We start from the raw sequence: 19,871 nt of genomic DNA, 5'->3' as shown, positions 1-19,871 counted from the left end.
GAATGTTGGTATTGAACAAGACATAGCTAGCCCAACTATGCATTTGCACACCCAACCTGACCACTCAACTGGTTCTCAACAACCAGTTGTTTCACTTCAACACGGGGATGTAGCACATATGCTATCTACTTCTCATTTAGAGAATGTAGTCATTGAAACAAGTAGGCCGCTGCCCTAGCCTACGACTTCGATTCTGTGCACCTCGAGTCTAGAGCCGATACACATAGGTACACATGAGTCGCGAGCATCTGTGCTATCACTATGCCAACACTGAACTAGCCAGAATGACCAGAGTAGTATCGTTTGACCTCCCACAAGGACCGACCAGAAGTCCTACCAGTGCTATCACTATGCCAACACTGAACGTAGGCACAACAATATACTTAACTGTTGTTTCAACTGGTAATCTAAGTGATCCAGGTGTTAGTTTACCAGACTTTGTGTCAAGGGAGTATCTGGACGGCCCCCTAAAGGCTGTTCAAGACAACATGGATGCACAGATTGCTAGTATTAAAAGACTATTGAAGGGAAAAGAGCAAGTTGAAGAAGAGCAACCATCTGCGCCATCACCACCGCCTGTGCTTGAGCCTCCGAGGATACAAGAGCAATCGGTAGACGAACTCAAATCGCTGCTTTATGCTAAGTTGATGGCATCCCAAAATCCCAATGCAGAAGATGCAGATTTGGTTGGGCTCTTGAGACAACAGATGGATGAAAACCCTCCCGTTTGAGCCTCAAAGTTTTTGGAATTTCAAGATGTGGTTGCTTCTAGCTTCACAAAAGTTAGTAAGTTAATCACATCAAACACCCAAGATCTTAAAAGCTCAATTGATGCCCTCTTTGAACGGGTATCTATTCTAGAAGAGACATGCATAGCTCAGGCCACCTCACACAAAAGAAGGCATGATGACCCGGAAGATCCAGATCATCATGAGGGGGAGAGGAAAAGACAAAGGGTGGCTGAGATGTCTGCTCAAGCTCCAAGGGTTGAAAGTGAGCAGTTGCTCAAGATGTGAATGTTAAAGGTTTTGCCCCGAAATCTACTAGGGAAAGAATCATCGAGGAAATTGTTGTAGAAAATGAGGAAGATATGGAGACAAGTCCAGCGATCGAGCCAATGGTTGAAAAGCCGGCGGACTTCACAGTAGGAACAAGGTTGCTACTGGACTTGTCTGCCAATGGCGGGTTCAATGACATGTTTGCTACTATACTGGGTGGAGAACAAGATTTTGGAGAAGATATTGAAAATATTGGCGAGTCATCTGGGTTATACTTTGACTTTGAAGCTGACATCAATGAGGAAGACCCAGTATTCCCGTTTCAGGATGATCGTCAGACAGTACCGGAATCCTCCACTGCAGCTATAGCTGGGCATCTAATATTCTTGCTCCTAGAGAGCCTTTTGATCCTACAGAGATTTTTACTAGGAATTATGTGCCATTTGAAATTAGAGCCAATATTCCAGAGTATGACAGGGCTAGGATCCGAGAGCCATATCTTGAAGACATCTACTTTGGTATCTTCCTCCGACATCGTAAAGTTCTGAGTGGTGATAAAATTCTTGGTATCCATTGGGAAACCAAAGATTATCGCTTGGAGTACAAGAACTTTCTGAAAGCCAAGCGTCTGCCTATCAGCGAAGTAAGGACCAAACATCGAGTTGTGTCAATCAAACAGATAGATGCTCAAAGACTTCTCAGAGTCTTGTATCCGGTCTTCACTGTGACACGACAAGATGGGAAAGTCTGGAGATTTAGTGAAGCTGATTTCTCAAACTTATATTTGGAAGACTTGGAGTATATGTACTGTGAGATCCGAAACATGACCAACAAGAAAGATGGAGCTCTTGTTGCTCTCAGTGCAATTAGAAGATTTGTGCGGTGTCATGTTAAGGTGGCTAGGTTATTGATGTTCAGATGGGTCTTGAAGATAATCAAAGAATCATCAATCTGAAGAGACCTGATCAAGATTTGGAAGACATTGATGGCTATCCAGTTTACATGATTCTCGAAAAACCAGAGTTCGGAGTTATATACTTTGCTGAGCATCAAGTAAAGAAGTTTATGAGATTCAGCGAGCTAAACAAGTATTCTGATGGTACAATTAGACTGGTGAGACGGGCACTTGACTTGAAGAGAGTAAACAATGACAGAGCTGCGGAGTCGGAGAGAATGAGCTCAAAAGATAGATATTTGTTGATCAATGCCATAATTCTTCTCGAGGAGAATATTCAATACCGGAATGCTCTAAGGAGGTTGGAGAAACTTCTCGGACTCAGAAAGACAAAATTCACGAGAGTTCGAACTTGAATCCAAAGGGGGAGAATGTTGGGTTCAACTATGTGCGTTATTGATTGTATTCAAGTTCTCTATTTTATATGCTTTGTAATAGTTAGTTTAATGCTTTCCTAGTATAAATAGTGTTTAGCTTTGTAATTAGTTATTATAAATTCTGTAATTCTAGATTAGCATTGTAATTCTCTCTCAAGCAATACAAGAGATTTGGTGATAATTTCTATCTAAACTTCATCTTATTTCTTATTCTTGAAAATCATGATCAGAATTGTATGAATTTGGACATTTCAATAACTATTGTTGTATGCAAATTCCACCAGTGCCAAATGACTATCCCATGATCCTCCAAAATCAATTACACATGCTCTAAGCATATCTTCTAATATTTGCATAGTTCATTCACTTTGCCCATCCGTTTGAGGGTGATACGTTGTACTTAGCTTAATCTGTAAACCCATCTCTCTTTGGGAGCTCTTCCAAAACATAGAAGTGAACCAACTATCTCTATCAGAAATAATTGATAGAGGAACACCATAACGTGTCACTACCTCATCAATGTATAATTTTGCCAATCTCTCCATTGAATATGATTCTTTCATCGGTAAGAAATGTGCATATTTGAATAACCGATCTACTATTACCCAAATAGCATCATACCCTTTTGATGTCTTCGGCAGTTTGGTTATGAAGTCCATAGTGATGTGATCCCATTTCCAAACTGAAATTTCTAAAGATTGCAACTTACCATATGGACGTTGATGTTCTATCTTCACCTGAAGACACGTCATGCATTGTTCCACGTGTTTAGCTATATCCTTCTTCATACCTGGCCACCAATAATGTTGCTTCAAATCCCGATACATTTTATTTGTACCTAGATGACTTGCAAAACGTGATTTGTGAGCCTCACTCAAGATACGTTTCCTGAGACCACCATAGCATCGTACCCAAATTCTGTTTTGAAACTTCCAAAACTCTGTCATCTTTTACAAATACAGATATCAATCCACCTAATCTTTCTTGTTTAACCTTATCCTCCTTCATTAACTCGTGCTGAAATTCTTGCAACTCTTCATGAATACTTGGTAGTAACTCGACTCGTAAAGCTACAGCTTTGATAGTTCCACTTTTCTCTTGTCGACTTAAAGCATCGACCACTACATTTGCCTTTCCTGGATGATACAAAATTTCACAATCATAATCACTAGCCAACTCCAACCATCATCTTTGATGCATGTTCATGTCTTTCTGATGGAATAGATGTTGTAAACTCTTATGATCTGTGAAATTTTGACATTTTGTTTCGTAAAGATAGTGCCTCCATATCTTCAAAGCGAACAGTACCGCTGCCAATTCTATATCATGTGTAGGGTACTGTTTTTCATGATCTTTTAACTGCCTTGAAGCATAAGCAATTACCTTTCAACGTTGCATCAGTACACAACCCAAACCTATCTTTGACGCGTCACTATATACCACAAAATCCTCCATTCCATCTAGCAAGGATAGAATTGGCGCACTGCATAACTTATCTTTTAACATTTGAAAGGCCTGAGCTTGTGCTTCATTCCACTCATATTTCACATTCTTCTTTGTCAGCTTTGTCAATGGAGTTGATATACGAGAGAAATCTTGTATAAACTTACGATAATACCCAGCCAATCCAAGAAAACTTCTTATTTCAGTTGGAGTCTTTGGGGCTTCCCATTTTTCAATGGCTTCAATCTTTAAAGGATCCACTTTAATGCCTTCTTTTGAAATAACATGCCCCAAGAACTGAACTTCTCGTAGCCAAAATTCACATTTTGACATCTTAGCATACAATCTTTCTTGTTTTAGCAGTTCTAAGAGTAATCTCAAATGATGAGCATGCTTTTCTTCCGACCGAGAATATATCAGAATATCATCAGTGAAGACAATCACAAATTTATCAAGATAGGGATGACACACCCTATTCATCATGTCCATAAAGGCAGCCGGTGCATTTGTGAGTTCAAATGGCATAACCAGAAATTCGTAATGACCATAACGTGTACGAAATGTTGTTTTCTACACATCCTCATTCCGAATCTTCAATTGATGATAACTAGACCGTAAATCAATTTTCGAAAAATAAGTAGCCCCAACCAATTGATCAAACAAATCATTAATTCTTGGGAGAGGATACTTATTTTATTGATTGTCAATTATTCAGCTCTCGGTAATCAATGCACATTCTCATTGATCCATCCTTCTTCTTCACAAATAATACTGGCGCACCCCATGGAGATGTACTTGGTCGGATAAAACCTTTATCCAACAATTCTTTTAATTGCGACATTAACTCCTTTAGTTCATAATGAGCTAATCTATATGGTGCACGTGCAACGGGTGTTGATCCAAGAAGTAATTCAATATGAAATTCTATTGTTCGTTCCCGAGGTAAACTTATCAAGTTTTCTGGAAATACTTCTAGAAATTCTTTTACTACTGGAATATCCTTCATCTTTTCTTTCTCTTTCTTGATGTCAATAACATAGGCAATAAAACTATCACATCCTTTTTGTACATATTTCTGGGCCTTTAACACCGAGATAAGACTGGAGTAACAATCTCGTCGATCCCCATAAATTACAACCTTTCCTTTTTCCAGTAAATCTATATGGATCATCTTTTCGTCACAAATTAGCTAACCAATCCATGTCTATAATTATATCAAATTCCCTTAAAGGAAAATGAAATAATTGTATAGGCACCTCACATCCTTCTATACTTATGAAACATTCATATATTGATTCCTTAACCAATACTTCACTATCGTTTGTTGTTTCCACAATTAAATCTTCACGCAACGCCTTAGATTCTAAATGTGTGCAGTTAACAAACGACGATGATACAAAAGAACGATTTGAACCCGAGTCAAATAAAACTTTGGCACATACTGAATTAACAAGGAATGTACCTGTCACCACTTCAGGATGCTCTTCCGCCTCGCCTCTCGTCATCTGCAAGGCTCTCCCTTTTGCATTTGACTCCCGACGTCTTATCTCTCCTCGACCACTTGGGTTAACACGATTATCCATTGGCCCACGCCCTGTTGGCACATAACCAGGTCCTCAGCCTCCTAAATATCCAGATCCTCGACCTCCAACAAAACCAGACCCTCGTCTCTTAGCTTGTGGACAATCAACATTGACATGTTGAGAGGAATTACAAGTAAAACATCTTTACGTCATTCGACAATCTCGAGCTATATGTCCTGGTTGCTGACATTTAAAACATACTCGTGAATCTGTATTGCAATTTCCCTGATGTATTTTATGACATCGTGTGCATGCCTTATCAGCAAACCTTGGGGCTAGTCGATTCAAATTTTCCATAAACCTTGGTCTACGGAAATCAGTCATTGTAGCCTCCCCTTTTCTTTTCTATCCAACCCTTTCTTGTGGTTGTTGATTGATGTCTTGTTCCAGTATTTCAGCAACATCAACTGTTGCTTGAAATGTTGTCGGATTCCTGGATATCACATACGTCCGAAGATTAGACTCCAACTTTCTCACTTTACTGTTTTCTGATAAAATGTAAGCTTCAACAAACTGGATTGTTCCATGAAGAGTTTCGTGTACTAACGAACTGACATATCTCCTTGTTCTAGAAGAAGGAAATCATCTTCTAGTTTTCATACTGCTGCTTCAAGACAATATTGCATCTTAAACTTTATCACAAATTCCTCCCATAGCATGGTTTTCAGAATGTTTGGATCTGAACTTGATAGAATCTCCCACCAATATAAAGCACTTGACCTCAGACGCGATACAACAAACATGACCTTATCTTCCTCTGTACTTTTACTGATTTGCAGACTTAACTCAATTTCTTTAAACCAACACATGGCTTTGACAGGGTCACGTTCACCAGAAAATTTAGGAGGTTTACAGGCAAGAAACATTTTAATATCTCCTCCTTTATGAACAGAGGATGAAGTAAGGGGCACAGATGTACCTGTTGCCGGTGTACTAGCTCCGGCTTTCTCCTGACGTTCAGGATCTCTTACTATTTCTGGATTATTTTATGTCGTACGTCCCAATAAGTTCACCAAACTTTCTTGGAATTTTCCCAGCTCCGCTGCTAGGATTTCCTGAGTAATAAATCCGGGGTCAGGAACATTGTGTCCACCCCTTGTTTTTCCTCTTCCACGACCAGACATTGAACTCTCTTGTGCCCACAATTCCTGTTCCATATGAGTTTTTATCTAATACTTCTACCTCTTCCTCGACCCCTGCTGTGACTTAGCGTTTCTATTGTCATCACATTTTCCGGGTCTTCTCCTTGGGTTACATTTCTTCTTCCCCGACCTCTTCCATAACCGGTAGAAGTCCTTTCTGATTGGTTAGGATTATCTGCCATTTCTCAGTGTATATCTCTTTCTTGCTTGCTTTTAGCCGATTTAAAGTCTGCGGTTTTCTCTTCTCTCAATTTTGTAAAAAAACTAATTCCATAACAACCCCTTTTCATTCATATGCACTTGCTATTTATAGCAAGTGCATAGCCGCCAATGAAAACACACACACACCTCCAAATTTACTTACACCACACCACACACATAAATATATATATATATGTATATATATGTATATATATATATAAGTACTTACTTAATAATAACCAAACATTACACCAGTGTTATAGCTCCATTGCTATCGCATAATAATTCTATAGGACTGTTATTGCTTGGAACCACACAGGGTTGAGAAACAAATTTCCTTATCCAAACAACTTCCCTAGTTGCATATGATGTTTCAATGTATTCAACTTCCATTGTATCATCAACTACTCTCTCTTTCTTGGAACTTTTCCAGCTTAAAACACCATGATTTAGGCAAAACACAAAACCAGATTGTGATCTAAAATCATTCTATCGATTTGGAAGATTACATCAATGTAACCCTTTACACTCAACTCTTTCTCACCGTTGTATACTAAGAATGAATTCTTACTCCTTCGTAAGTACTTTAGGATATTCTTCACTGCAATCCCGTGATCATCACCCAGCTTTGATTGGTATATGCTCGTCATGCTCAAGGCATACAAGACATCATATCGAGTACATATCATAGCATACATGATACTTCTGATTTCCAAAGCATACGAGATCTTACTCATTTGTCCACTTTATTGCGCCGTAATGGGAAATTGCGATTTTAAAAGTGATATGCCATGAGACATCAGAAAGAACCCTTTCTTGCTTTCTAACATACAAAATCGTTTTAGTACTTTGTCTATATATGTACTCTAACTTAAGCCAAACAATTTATGCAATCTATCTTTATCCTGCCGCCTAACACATAGGTTGCTTCACCTAGTATTTCATTGAAAAGCAGTTCCCTAGTCAAGCCTTACAGACTCAAGCATTGGGATATTATTCCAATCAGTAGTATGTCATCTACATACAATAATAAGAATGACACTATGCTCCCATTAATATTCTTGTAGACACAAAGCTCATCCTTGTTTTTCAAGAAACCAAACTCTTTGATTTATTCGTCAAAACGATGATTCCAACTCCTCGAAGCTTGCTTTAATCCATAAATGGATTATTGGAAATTTCATACCTTTTGAGAATCATTAGGATCAACAAAACTTCTAGTTTGTACCATATATACGTTCTCATTTAGCGTTTTGGAAGGTCGTTTTCACATGCATTTGCCAGATTTTGTAATCGTGATATGCAACAATGGATAGTAAAATTCTAATGGACTTAATCATCGCGATTAATGAGTAATTTCATTATAATTAACTCCTTGAATCTGCTTGAAACCTTTCACAACCAATCGGGCTTTATTGATAATCACATTACCATCCATCTCGTTCTTCTTCTTGAAGACCCATTTCCACCGTATAAGTAGTACCTTTTTGGGTGGTTCCACCAAGTTCCAAACTTGGTTTTCACACATGGAGTCAATCTCTATGCTCATAACATCTATCCATTCCCATGAGTCGGGGCTCGCCATGGCATCTTGGTAGTTAGTCGGCTCATCATCCATGAGCAATATATCACAGTCTAAGTGATGAGAAGTCCATACCTCTAGGGCTCATGTTGTGATCTACCAGACTGGAAAACAATTTGTGCTAATGTATCAGACTGTTTTCCATAACCCCTTGTGTATTCACAGCTCCTTGTGTTGTATGTGCTTGTTCCATCTCTATTGGCATATTTGGATCTTGAACCACTTCAAGGTCTATATGCCTCCTACTGGCTCCTTTGGAAATAAACTCATTTTCCATGAAAAACTAGTCTGACCAACAAACACTTTGTTTTTGTGAGGGTGAGAGAAATAGTATCCCATAGTTATCCTAGGGCTCCTCCCAGTCTATATCTCATATGGTGTCTTTTTAATAGACTTTGATGGAACTTAGTTTAATTTGAAAGCAGTTGCCACTAGAGCGTAACCCTAAAAAGAGGTCGGAAGGTCAGTTGACTCATCATAGATTGTACCATGTCTACCAGTGTATGATTCATTATCTCTGACAAACCGTTCCATTGTGGCGACCTATGCAGAGTAAGTTGTGATACGATACCATAATCTCTAAGATGAATAAGGAATGCATGGTCTAAGTATTTACCACCTCAATCTGATTAAATATTCTTAATACTTTTGCCAAGTTGGTTATGTACTTCATGATGTAATTATGATATTTGTTGAACATTTCAAACTATTTCGATTTATGTCGCATCAAATACACATAATCATCAATGAATGTAATGTAGTATCTATAAATTCCTCTAGCTTGTACATTCATTGGATCACATAGATCACTATGTATCACATACATGTATAAAACATTAAATGTAAACATACACGATGAATAATGGGTTCTCCAAGTCCGATGGAGAATATCAAACCAAAGATTTTATCTCACAATTTATTTTAGCTATGGATTAGATGTTTGACTGACATATGAAGTCTTGATCCTAACAAGTTAAGGTTTAGATGTTAATCCTTTTTTAGTTATATTCGATTGGTGTTGATTATCGGATATCAATGTTACAAGGCAAGTAATAAGAATTTTTATCTAAGTGTTTGAATCGGATGCTAGTTATATTGTTTACAAATCCGATGGTTGAGACCAACAAATTCTCATATGAGAAAAATTACTGGGTGATTGAATGGGTTGTTATGCATTACACACATCACAATATGTTGTCAGTGTAGAACAAAAAAAATAGTGCCATAAATCTACTGTATCCTCCAGACATCCACCATATCTGTGATTGATAACTGAATCAGATATTCTTTCACCCTATAGTTACGAGCCAACAATGGATATTCCTACCAAATTTGAATCTATTTCAGTTTGTGTGTCTGTCATTATCGTCCTTTTTTGTAATGAGACACCTCTTTCCAAAATGATCCACATCGTACACATTCTAAGTGTAGAAAAGTATTCTAATACTTAATATTTGTCTATTTAAACATAGAATGATGATAGTACCTTTGGGTTTACAGGATTATCAAATGGTTGAAGCATGTAAGCGGGTGTTCACCATTTCTTTGGATTTTTGAACTACTCTTTCACGCCCTTTGAGGAATTCATTAGAACAAGATCAGCTCCAAATGCTTTTAGAAAAAATTTATCCTCAAGCTTGAACCAAAGAAGATAAAGAACTCAAAATCTCATTTTCTGAAAATCATGAAACAGATATCTTTGCATAGAAGGACCCATTAATGTAGTATACGTACGTACATACATACGTACGTACATACATACGTACGTACATACATACGTACGTACATACATGCATTTCTAATGAGGACCAAATAGATACCATGATCTCCCCATCTTCTTCTTTTGACAACCAAACCTAGAAATGGAATGAAAACCTTTTTATGGATAAAAAAGGAACGAGAAACCTTGGTTGATTTGATTTATGTTTTAATTTTAGGATTGATTCAGAGTAAAAATGTCAAAATGTTCATATGTTAAGAGAGTTTTTGGTTGGAATGAGTAGGGGACTAAATTTGAAACAAAATGAAAAGGATAGATACCATCAATGTAATAAATGGAATTGTTGCTACCGGATCAAAAACTATATGTACCAAAAGTGTAATTTACTTTAAACTTTATACTATACTAGTTGTGTATCCGTGCAATGTGGCGGGATATCGAATTTTCTAATAAGCCTACAACTAAAAACGAGTGCAATTATTCATAGAAAGGTACAAAATTTATATTTAAACATTCAATCTTTCAGGGGAACCCTTAGAAATATTTGAACCTCAATTCTTTATAGTTGAGCACCCGTTGCGATGTAAAGGGATGTAATCAAGTACAATGTAACAAATAAGGAATCGAGGTGAACTTTATTATACACAAGCTTGAAAATTAATCATGTTGTCCAAATAATTATAAATAAGGAAGAAACTATTATCTAGTGAATACATTTGAAAATTAAATAAATTATCTTATACAGATCGAAATAGAAACCAATATCCTAATTAATCGAAATGACCAAAAATCAACCACAACCTCTAGATCAATTGCACCATAGTCCAATCTCCACTTTAACAGCCATCGTGAAAGCATCCAACAACAGACCCATAACCCCTCTTGTAAATTCCTAACCACTACTTTGAACTTGAAGATTATGAAGTTTCTTTACGGTCCAGTAGCGTTGCTAACAGTATAAATTGACAGTTCAATTTCCTGCATGTTTGAGCTGAGAATGACATGAACAGTTTTAACCAAGCAGGTGTCCTCTTGAACGTTATTTAAACGTGCTAGAAAACCAAACTAATGTTGCAAATAATTGATTCGCAAGGCCACATGTTCTCTAAAAGGTAAACCTATATTCAGTTCTACAATCTAAATTGACTTAAAAGAACTTGGTTATGAAGAATAAGCATAATCTTATTAATAACATATTTATAGAACAATATATATATATATATATATATATATTGGATTCGAAATTAGTTTTAACCACCATAAAGAGACAAAGTATACATAAATCTATTGAAAATGTAAATTGAAAATAGAGTTTCTCGTGCAATCATGGAGAAAAATTGAAGTAAATACCTACACGACGTGCAAACGCAGACATTTTCAACATATGTCAAGCATGTAAAAGGATATGTAAAGTCCTGCCAACCTAACCACACAGCCACCGACATCCAGTACTATCTTCTATGCTTTTAGAAGGACATCTGTCCTGGGACTCTTCCCAATCGGTACTACTGGAATGTCCTGTATGCCAGATCAAAATGAGATCAGGTATAGGCAATATACAGTGACCAAGAATATCAAACACTTGGAATATCAATATTCATGCTTTAAGTATCTAGTTTCTCATATAAAGAATCATTTGTTTTTTGTGATTCCTCAAACAATAAACCCACAACTCTAACAAACCAAGTGTAAAAACAACAATGAACCATAACATGCAAAGAACACCCATAACATGCTTAATCAATGTTCTAACCATGTGAAAAACATTACAAATGAAACTTGTTTCTAAGACTTACTTTAAAAAAAATTAAATTACATTGATCCCAAAATGATATTGTAGGTCAACAAAGAATATAAAATCAACAAACGAACTTGAGCCTCAAGCTTCTTGATAAAGCTCTTCGCCATGTCATAAACTCAGGCTCTTTTTTCTTGAAACAAAGAAAATGAAAATAAGTAGGGCAACTCATATAAGGCTATGGACCTGAGAGAGTACAATGGTTTAAATCAAAATAGGCATGTTCAAAACACCTTAATCTGAACAAAACAGAAGCTGATACAGGGCATCAACTATTGAAACCAGAACATGATCATGTAGGAACATCAAAAGCACAGACACCATGAAAAATTAATAGCTCGAAATTGCAAAGCAACCCTATAAATTTTTTGCTAACATGAAATAATTACCTCAGAAAACTCCACAGATTCCTGGAAGAAGTTAAATCGATTCTAGTTATCTACCCGCGCAATGCGGCGGAATGTAAATTGAAGAGGAAAATTTACAACAACTTGGTGGCATATCAAATTTAAAATGAAAATACAATTCCACCAACTAAAATTGAAAGTGAAGAAAGGTCTTTACATTTTCTCAAGGTCAATGGTCGTAGTATTCAAGGAACATAATCTACAATGTTTACCATCTTTGAGAAAGAATACTTGTTACTAATCAAGCAACACAATTGAGATGACACATACAACTAAAAAGGGTTATATGACTCCTCATAGCAGCAATTGATACAAAATGTCAAAATAACAGGTGTATGTTTGATTAACAAATCGATGGGTACAAAATTTCAAAGTAATAGATGTATGTTGGTTCAAGGAATCAATCGATACTGAAAACAAACAAACCAAATTCGAAACAAACAAACAAACAAATTGATACTCAACACAAACAAACCGAAATTGTGTCACACCCCGTTAAAGCGGAAACACGAGGTGTAACAGGTAAGCGAGTCACAGCAGCAGATAATAAATAACACCATTTAAGTTTTACAAAAGTTTCAAATTTAACATCCATAACCAAGTTGGAATAGAATATTTGTTTACAAAAACTTCAATGTGAACTTAATCGGTGTCGCCACATATATGCTCCAAAACCTCATTTCTTACTTAAATCCTGAGTCTTTCCTGACCAATGTGCCCCATTATTTTACGAACGACCATAAGTAGCCCGTACACTTACTTAGGTCCCACAATTCGTAATAGTACTAATTCAACGGTGGTCCAAATTCCACATGATTAGACTAATAAGAACATAGGTAATGTGCACCCCTTTCTGGGTGGGACTGTCAACACAATAGCGGCTATCCATAATTACCACAGCCCGGGGCCATGCCCGAGTTAACAAGTAGCGTTTACGGACGGGGACTTTATTTGGAAACATACTCCCAAGCACATCAATTTAGCATTTATATTATGGTGCAAAACAGTAACAAAACTTGACTAAACAGTTCTTTAGCCTAACGGTTTTGACTAAATAGTTCTTTAGTCTAATAGTTTTAAGCAAGGCATCGACTAAACAGTTCTTTAGTCCAATGGTTTTTAACAAGGCATCGACTAAACAATTCTTTTGCCCAACGGTTTTATAAATAAACAGTATAGCTTGCATACTTCATGCTTTTCCCCAGTTTAAACAAACAAAAAACATTAAAAGTGGGGCCGTGAGAACTCACAAGTTTGCCGATGAATATCCAAGGAGATGACGTTTGAAGCACTAAATGTCTGCCCTAACCTTCCTAAACAGTCCGAATACCAATAATTAGATCACCTAACGGGTCTCGATACAGATAAAGTCAAATTATATCCTATGTAATGCCAACGAGTTTTTATGAATTAAAGTTGATACTTATATTATCAGCTCTAAAAATAGCCCAGAAATTATATATTTTAAAAGCAAAGTCCTTTGCACAAAAAGCTGATATTTGGACAGAATGCAGATTCTGTCTCTGGAATTTTTGGTCTCACAAATCACTGTAAAAAGGAACCTTCCAAAAGTCATTTTGTGTCCAAATTTTTATATCATCCATAATAATGAATTAAACAGATTTTTCCCAAATATCAAGAATTTTGGATGGGTTTAAGGCACTAATTAATACCCTACACTTTTAGTGACATAGTCCCCAAGACAGATTGCACACTCTTCATGTGACGGTCATTTGGACGGTCTAAACTCATTATTTTTCAGTGATTTTAACTTTATTTTAAAGCTAACACATAAGGTTAAATTTCAGAAAAAGAATCATCCATTTTCAATGAGTTTTGAAGAAGCTGTGACCGATTTAAGATGCATGCAAGATTCTGTTAGCAATGCTCTTTTTGCACCATAATCTTGTATCAAGAACTTGAAGGCTCAAAACTTAATATTTTTGAGTGAGACCAGCTGCATTAGAAAGATAACTCATCAAAGTGTGTTTTAGAAAAAAAATCAGAATGTTTGGACTTTTATTTTGAAAGATACAGTCGACACAAGTGCTAACAGAATCTGTCAGTTTTCAAAATACATCTTTTCTTGATTAAATTCCATAAGCAATATGGTTTTCTCCTACTTTCTTAGAGTTCGAAGATCGTGGATCATAGATTATCACCCTTTTGAAGACATTTTCATGTCTTTGATGAATAATCTCCCCTTTTGAATTCTCCAGAAATTTTAGCTTTAAGAACGAGAAGTAGGTGTAGAAGAATGAGAATCTTTGTTATAATATAAAGGTAAGCTAACTAGTATAAAACCTTTTTCTTGAAATCTTGGATATTCTTCAAGATTGATAGATTTCTAAAGATGCTTGAAGGTGAAATCGGCTGGGGGTTTGATTTAGAGAGAGATAATGAGATTAGGGAGAGGAAACGTTTCTTTTGCAAAATGGGGATGAAAATGAGAGTTTTTCAAAGAATGTGGGGTATTTATATGTGGGTTTTAAAGAAAGGAAATGTGCTGGCCTCTTAAGGCCCATGTCCAATAAAATTTTTATTTTTCTTTTAAACAAAAATAAAGCCCATTATAACAAAAGACAATTTGTCAAATATTGATAAAAATATCATCATTAAATCAAAGTTCCACATTTTTTGGGAAAATTATTTGGACATTCAAATGAGACTTATATATTTTAATTTGGACTTTATAATATCAACTTTATTATATTGGAGCATTTTTAATATAATTGACATTACATAGATTAACTTTATCAGCTACCCGTCGAAACAAGGTTCTCTGAACTATATTTGGTATCAGAGCATCAGTTATAGAGAACACGAAATCTATCACACCCCGTTAAAACGGAAACATGAGGTGTAACAGGTAAGCGTGTCACAGCAACATATAATAAATAACATCATTCAAATTTTACAAAAGTTCAAATTTAACATCCATAATCGAGATGGAATAGAAAACTTCTTTACAAAAACTTCAATTCTGGACTTAATCGGTATCGCCATAATCATGCTCCAAACACTTCATTTTTACTTACTTCCTGAAAAGCATGAAACATAAAACAGGTCAACTACAAAGAGTTTGTGAGTTCACGGGTTTTCGCATGCACAAAACATTACAATGCATAATTCAAAACTTGCAAAACTATAAACAAATTTTGCACATAATAGATGTAAATTTATAACGATGTTTAAAAACTTGAGACGCTACTGAGCCTTTCTGACCAATGTGCCCCATTATTTTACGAACGACCATAAGTAGCCCGTACACTCACTTAGGTCCCACAGTTCGTAATTGTACTAATTCAGCGGTGGTCCAAATTCCACATGATTATACCAATAAAACATAGGTAATGTGCACCCCTTTCTGGGTGGGACTGTCAACACAATAGCGGCTATCCACAATTATCATGGCCCGGGAACGTGCCCGAGTTAACTAGTGGCGTTTACGAAAGGGGACTTTTTAAATATACTCTCAAGTACATCAATTTATCATTTATACATAGTGCAATAACAATCAATTTTTCATGATTTCAACAAATTTTGACCAAAAAGTTCTTTAGTCCAACATACAACTAAACAGTATAGTTTGCAACCTTTCAAGCTTTTCCCCCAATTTCAATAAACACAACAGTAAAAGTGGGGCCGTGTATACTAACTTGTTAGACGATGATTATCCAAGGATTTGATGACGTCAAGTGCTGAACGTCCTGCCCTAACCTTCCTAAACTGTCCAATGACCAGAAATTAGATTACCTATGGGTTCTCGACAGAGATAAGATCAAGTTATAACTTATGTAATGCCAAAATATATTATCAAATGCTCCAAAAATAATAAAGTTGATATTATAAAGTCCAAATTAAAAATATAAAAGCACCATTTGAATGCCCAAATAATTTGGCCAAAAAGGTAAGGTTTTGATTTAATAACAATAATAATATCTTTAACAAATTGTATTTTGATATAAATCTAATGGGCCATAAATTGTTTAAAAGAAAAATAATTTTAAATGGACTTGGGATGTCACAGTCTCCCCATGCCAGGAAAAATTTCGTCCCGAAATTTCGTTTGTCAGTTCTTAACTTTGGACTCGATTGGGAACAAGTGGGGATACTTGCTTTTCATAAAATCCTCCCTTTCTCATGTATATTCCGGTCCATGCCTCGAATTCCAATGAACTTTTGCAATTGGGATTTAACTACGCCTCAACTGCTTGACTTCTCTATCCATGATTTCTATTGGTTTTTCAACGAAGCGCAGATGATCATTAATTTGTACATCTCCCAACGGTATGACCAGTGTTTCATCGGTTAAGCACTTTTTAAGATTTGATACATGAAATGTATCATGAATAGCGCTCAGCTCTTGTGGCAGTTTTAACTTATATGCCACTGGTCCAATTCTCTCAGATACTTCAAATGGACCAATATATCGGGGACCCAATTTCCCTCTTTTTCCAAAGCGCATTATTCCTTTCCATGGTGAAACTTTTAAGAGTACTTGATCTCCTTTTTGAAACTCTAATGGTTTCCTTCGGTTGTCAGCATAACTTTTCTGGCGATCTCTTGCAGCCTTGAGTCGATCCTTGATAGTTACAATCTTATCAGTAGTCTCCTGGATAACATCAGGCCTAGTTAATTGCCGATCGCCAATTTCTAGCCAACTGAGTGAAGATCTGCACTTACGTCCATATAATTCTTCATAAGGCGCACACTGAATACTGACATGATAGATGTTGTTGTATGCAAATTCAACTAACGGAAGGTGCATATCCCAGCTTCCACCAAAATCTATGGCACATGCGCGTAACATGTCTTCCAATGTTTGGACTGTTCTTTTCGTCTGTCCATCCGTTTGAGGGTGGTATGAAGTACTTAGATCTAGACGCGTACCCAACCCTCCTTGAAGTGATTGCCAAAATCTTGACGTAAATCGACTGTCCCTATCCGAGATAATGGAGATAGGTACTCCATGCCGCGTAATGATTTCATTTATGTAAATCTGAGCGAGCTTCTCCATCTTATAATCTTCTCGGATCGGTAGAAAATGAGCAGATTTTGTCAGTCGATCTATAATCACCCAGATTGTATCATTCCTTTCCCCGTTTTGGGCAGCTTTGTGATGAAATCCATTGATATTTGTTTCCACTTCCATTGGGGAATCTCGGGTTGTTGAAGTAGACCAGATGGTTTTTGGTGTTCAGCCTTGACCATTGCACAAGTTAAACACTTGCCTACGTGAAGTGCAATGTCTTTCTTCATTCCAGGCCACCAATAGTGTTCCTTAAGATCCTTGTACATCTTATCCGCTCCCGGGTGGACTGAGTATTTTGATCGATGGGCTTCATCCAAAATTATGGATCTAAGATTGTCAATCTYAGGTATCCAAACCTTGTCTCCCAAGTAATACACTTCATCTGATTTCTGTTGAAACTTAGTCTCTATGTGATGTAGAGTTTCATTCTTCAAATTCTCATTCTTTAATGCCTCTTTTTGATCTTCGAGAATTTGTGCCTTCAGACTGGTGCTTACTATTGCTCCCAACGCTTTCACCCTTGTTGGTTTCACTCTTTCCTACCTACTCAGAGCATCGGCCACCATATTTGCTTTGCCGGGGTGGTATTTAATTTCACAGTTGTAATCACTAAGTAGTTCAACCCATCTTCTCTACCTCATATTTAACATGTTCTGGTTGAGGATGTGTTGAAGACTTTTGTGATCAGTGTACACAATGCATTTGGCACCATAAAGATAGTGTCTCCAAATCTTAAGTGCAAATACTACGGCTCCTAATTCTAGATCATGCGTAGTATAATTCTTCTCATACACTTTGAGTTGCCTTGAGGCATATGCAATGACCTTATCTTTTTTGCATAGCACACAAATTAGTTCCAAGAAAGCAAGTCATTTATGTTTCATCTTTCGTTTCCTTTTTGTTTGTTTCGAGAAATATATCGATCAATTCCTATTCTTTCTTTTTCTCTTGATATAAAAAAAATCAAGAGATCCATTTGATCCTTAACAAAAAGGAAAGGTTGGCTTGCTTATCATTATATAATCTGTTTAACTAATGAAGCAACAAAAAGTAGAACGTATTTCTACAACTCTACTTGATAGAAAAATCGAAAGCAAATGATAAGATCGGTATTTACTTGGTAACCATGGAACTTGTTTCAACCTTTTTAGAAGCAGATAGAACCTGTTTTTAACCACAAGTAACAAAGTAGAAATTAGATAACATAAAATTAAAAATAACACAAACAAATCAAAATCGATTCCAATTGATAGAAAAATGAAACTAAAAAGCAGTAGATGTATGTTGGTTCAAAATGATAATCTAATTACCTCAATGGTTAGGAAGCCTAAGTTTGTTACCTGCGATAAAGAATGGTTATGAAAGCATAGTGTATTGTTGTAGAGAAACATATATATATATATATATATATATATATATATTACCTCAATGGTTAGGAAGCCTAAGTTTGTTACCTGCGATAAAGAATGGTTATGAAAGCATAATGTATTGTTGTAGAGAAACATATATATATATATATATATATAGGGGCATGTTCAAATGAAAACCATGCAATTCTAAGAAACCGTTGAAAAATCGAAATAATATAATCTATCTATTTCCTAATGAAAATATTGTAATGAATAGTTTCATAAACAAAGTTCAAAAAACAATGGTCATGAAACTGTTTCAATGTGAAAAGGTTTCAYTRTAAAATGGTTTATTTGCTCCGTCTATACATATTATACGTGTTAATGAAATAGGTGCTTTGTGATTGAAGTTTCATGGTTATCCTTGTTGCTTTGTGATTGAATGTACATCTAGGTTCATGATGATCCATGTTGCATTGTGATTGAAGTTGATCTGTTTAGTTGGTAGGATGAAAATGAAACAGGTGCGTAATGTATTGTGTTCTTTTATGAAATAAGTATATGATAAAACGGGTGCATATTATATTTTGTTCTTTATGGAATTAATGTTAATGTGAAAAGATTTCATTATAAAATGGTTCATTGATGTTATATTAATGTTAACTTTTGTTTATGGAATTAATGTTATATTGATGTTAACTTTTGTTTACCAATTTGCCCTTATCATTGAAATAAAATAAATTTTTAATATTTTTTATTTTTTTATTTCCTAAAATAAAGTAAACTAATCTTAGCCATTGATCAAGAAAATGGACGGATGAGATCGGTTTACACGGTTTACACAAATGGGGCAAGTTTTTATTTGAACGCTCCTCTATATATATATATATATATATATATTCACAGACACTTAGGGAGAAACCACAGCCTACTGATTTTGGTTCATTGAATTAAAGAACATCATAAGCTATATAAGTTACAATGCAAACAATTATTATCAAGAAATGTTAGCTTACATTATTGTCAACTGCTAGAAGAAAAAAATTGGACTCATTGGACTCCATAAAGAAATAAAGTGACATACATTCTATATTTAAGAACATACTTTGAATATTTTTAAATTAATCAAAAAAATTAGAGCACTAACTAAAAACATACAATGAACTACCTGATGAAGAAAAGGTTGTCAGAATAGTGGCTGACATTGCACTTTGGGTGGTCAACTCTCCTACCGTTTTCTCAAATTTTGAGCATTGCCTATGGCCAAGATGAACAACCTAT

General features: G+C 35.9%; 1 protein-coding gene across 1 annotated transcript; it reads right to left on the bottom strand.

The window, feature by feature from the left end:
• Nucleotides 1-3,200: 3,200 nt before the first annotated feature.
• LOC112524962 (uncharacterized mitochondrial protein AtMg00820-like) lies at nucleotides 3,201-8,284 on the bottom strand. Its single transcript, XM_025134905.1, has 2 exons — nucleotides 8,092-8,284; nucleotides 3,201-3,466 (listed from the first exon to the last, which is right to left on the bottom strand). Exons 1-2 carry the CDS (start codon nucleotides 8,282-8,284, stop codon nucleotides 3,201-3,203), a joined length of 459 nt encoding a protein of 152 aa, XP_024990673.1.
• Nucleotides 8,285-19,871: the final 11,587 nt, after the last annotated feature.

This window comes from Cynara cardunculus (genome assembly GCF_001531365.2).
Source record: "Cynara cardunculus var. scolymus isolate 2C chromosome LG 13, CcrdV1, whole genome shotgun sequence".
NCBI classification, from domain to species: domain Eukaryota; kingdom Viridiplantae; phylum Streptophyta; class Magnoliopsida; order Asterales; family Asteraceae; genus Cynara; species Cynara cardunculus.
The sequence above is the reverse complement of the archived record's forward strand: the minus strand, read 5'-3'. Positions and strand labels throughout refer to the sequence as shown.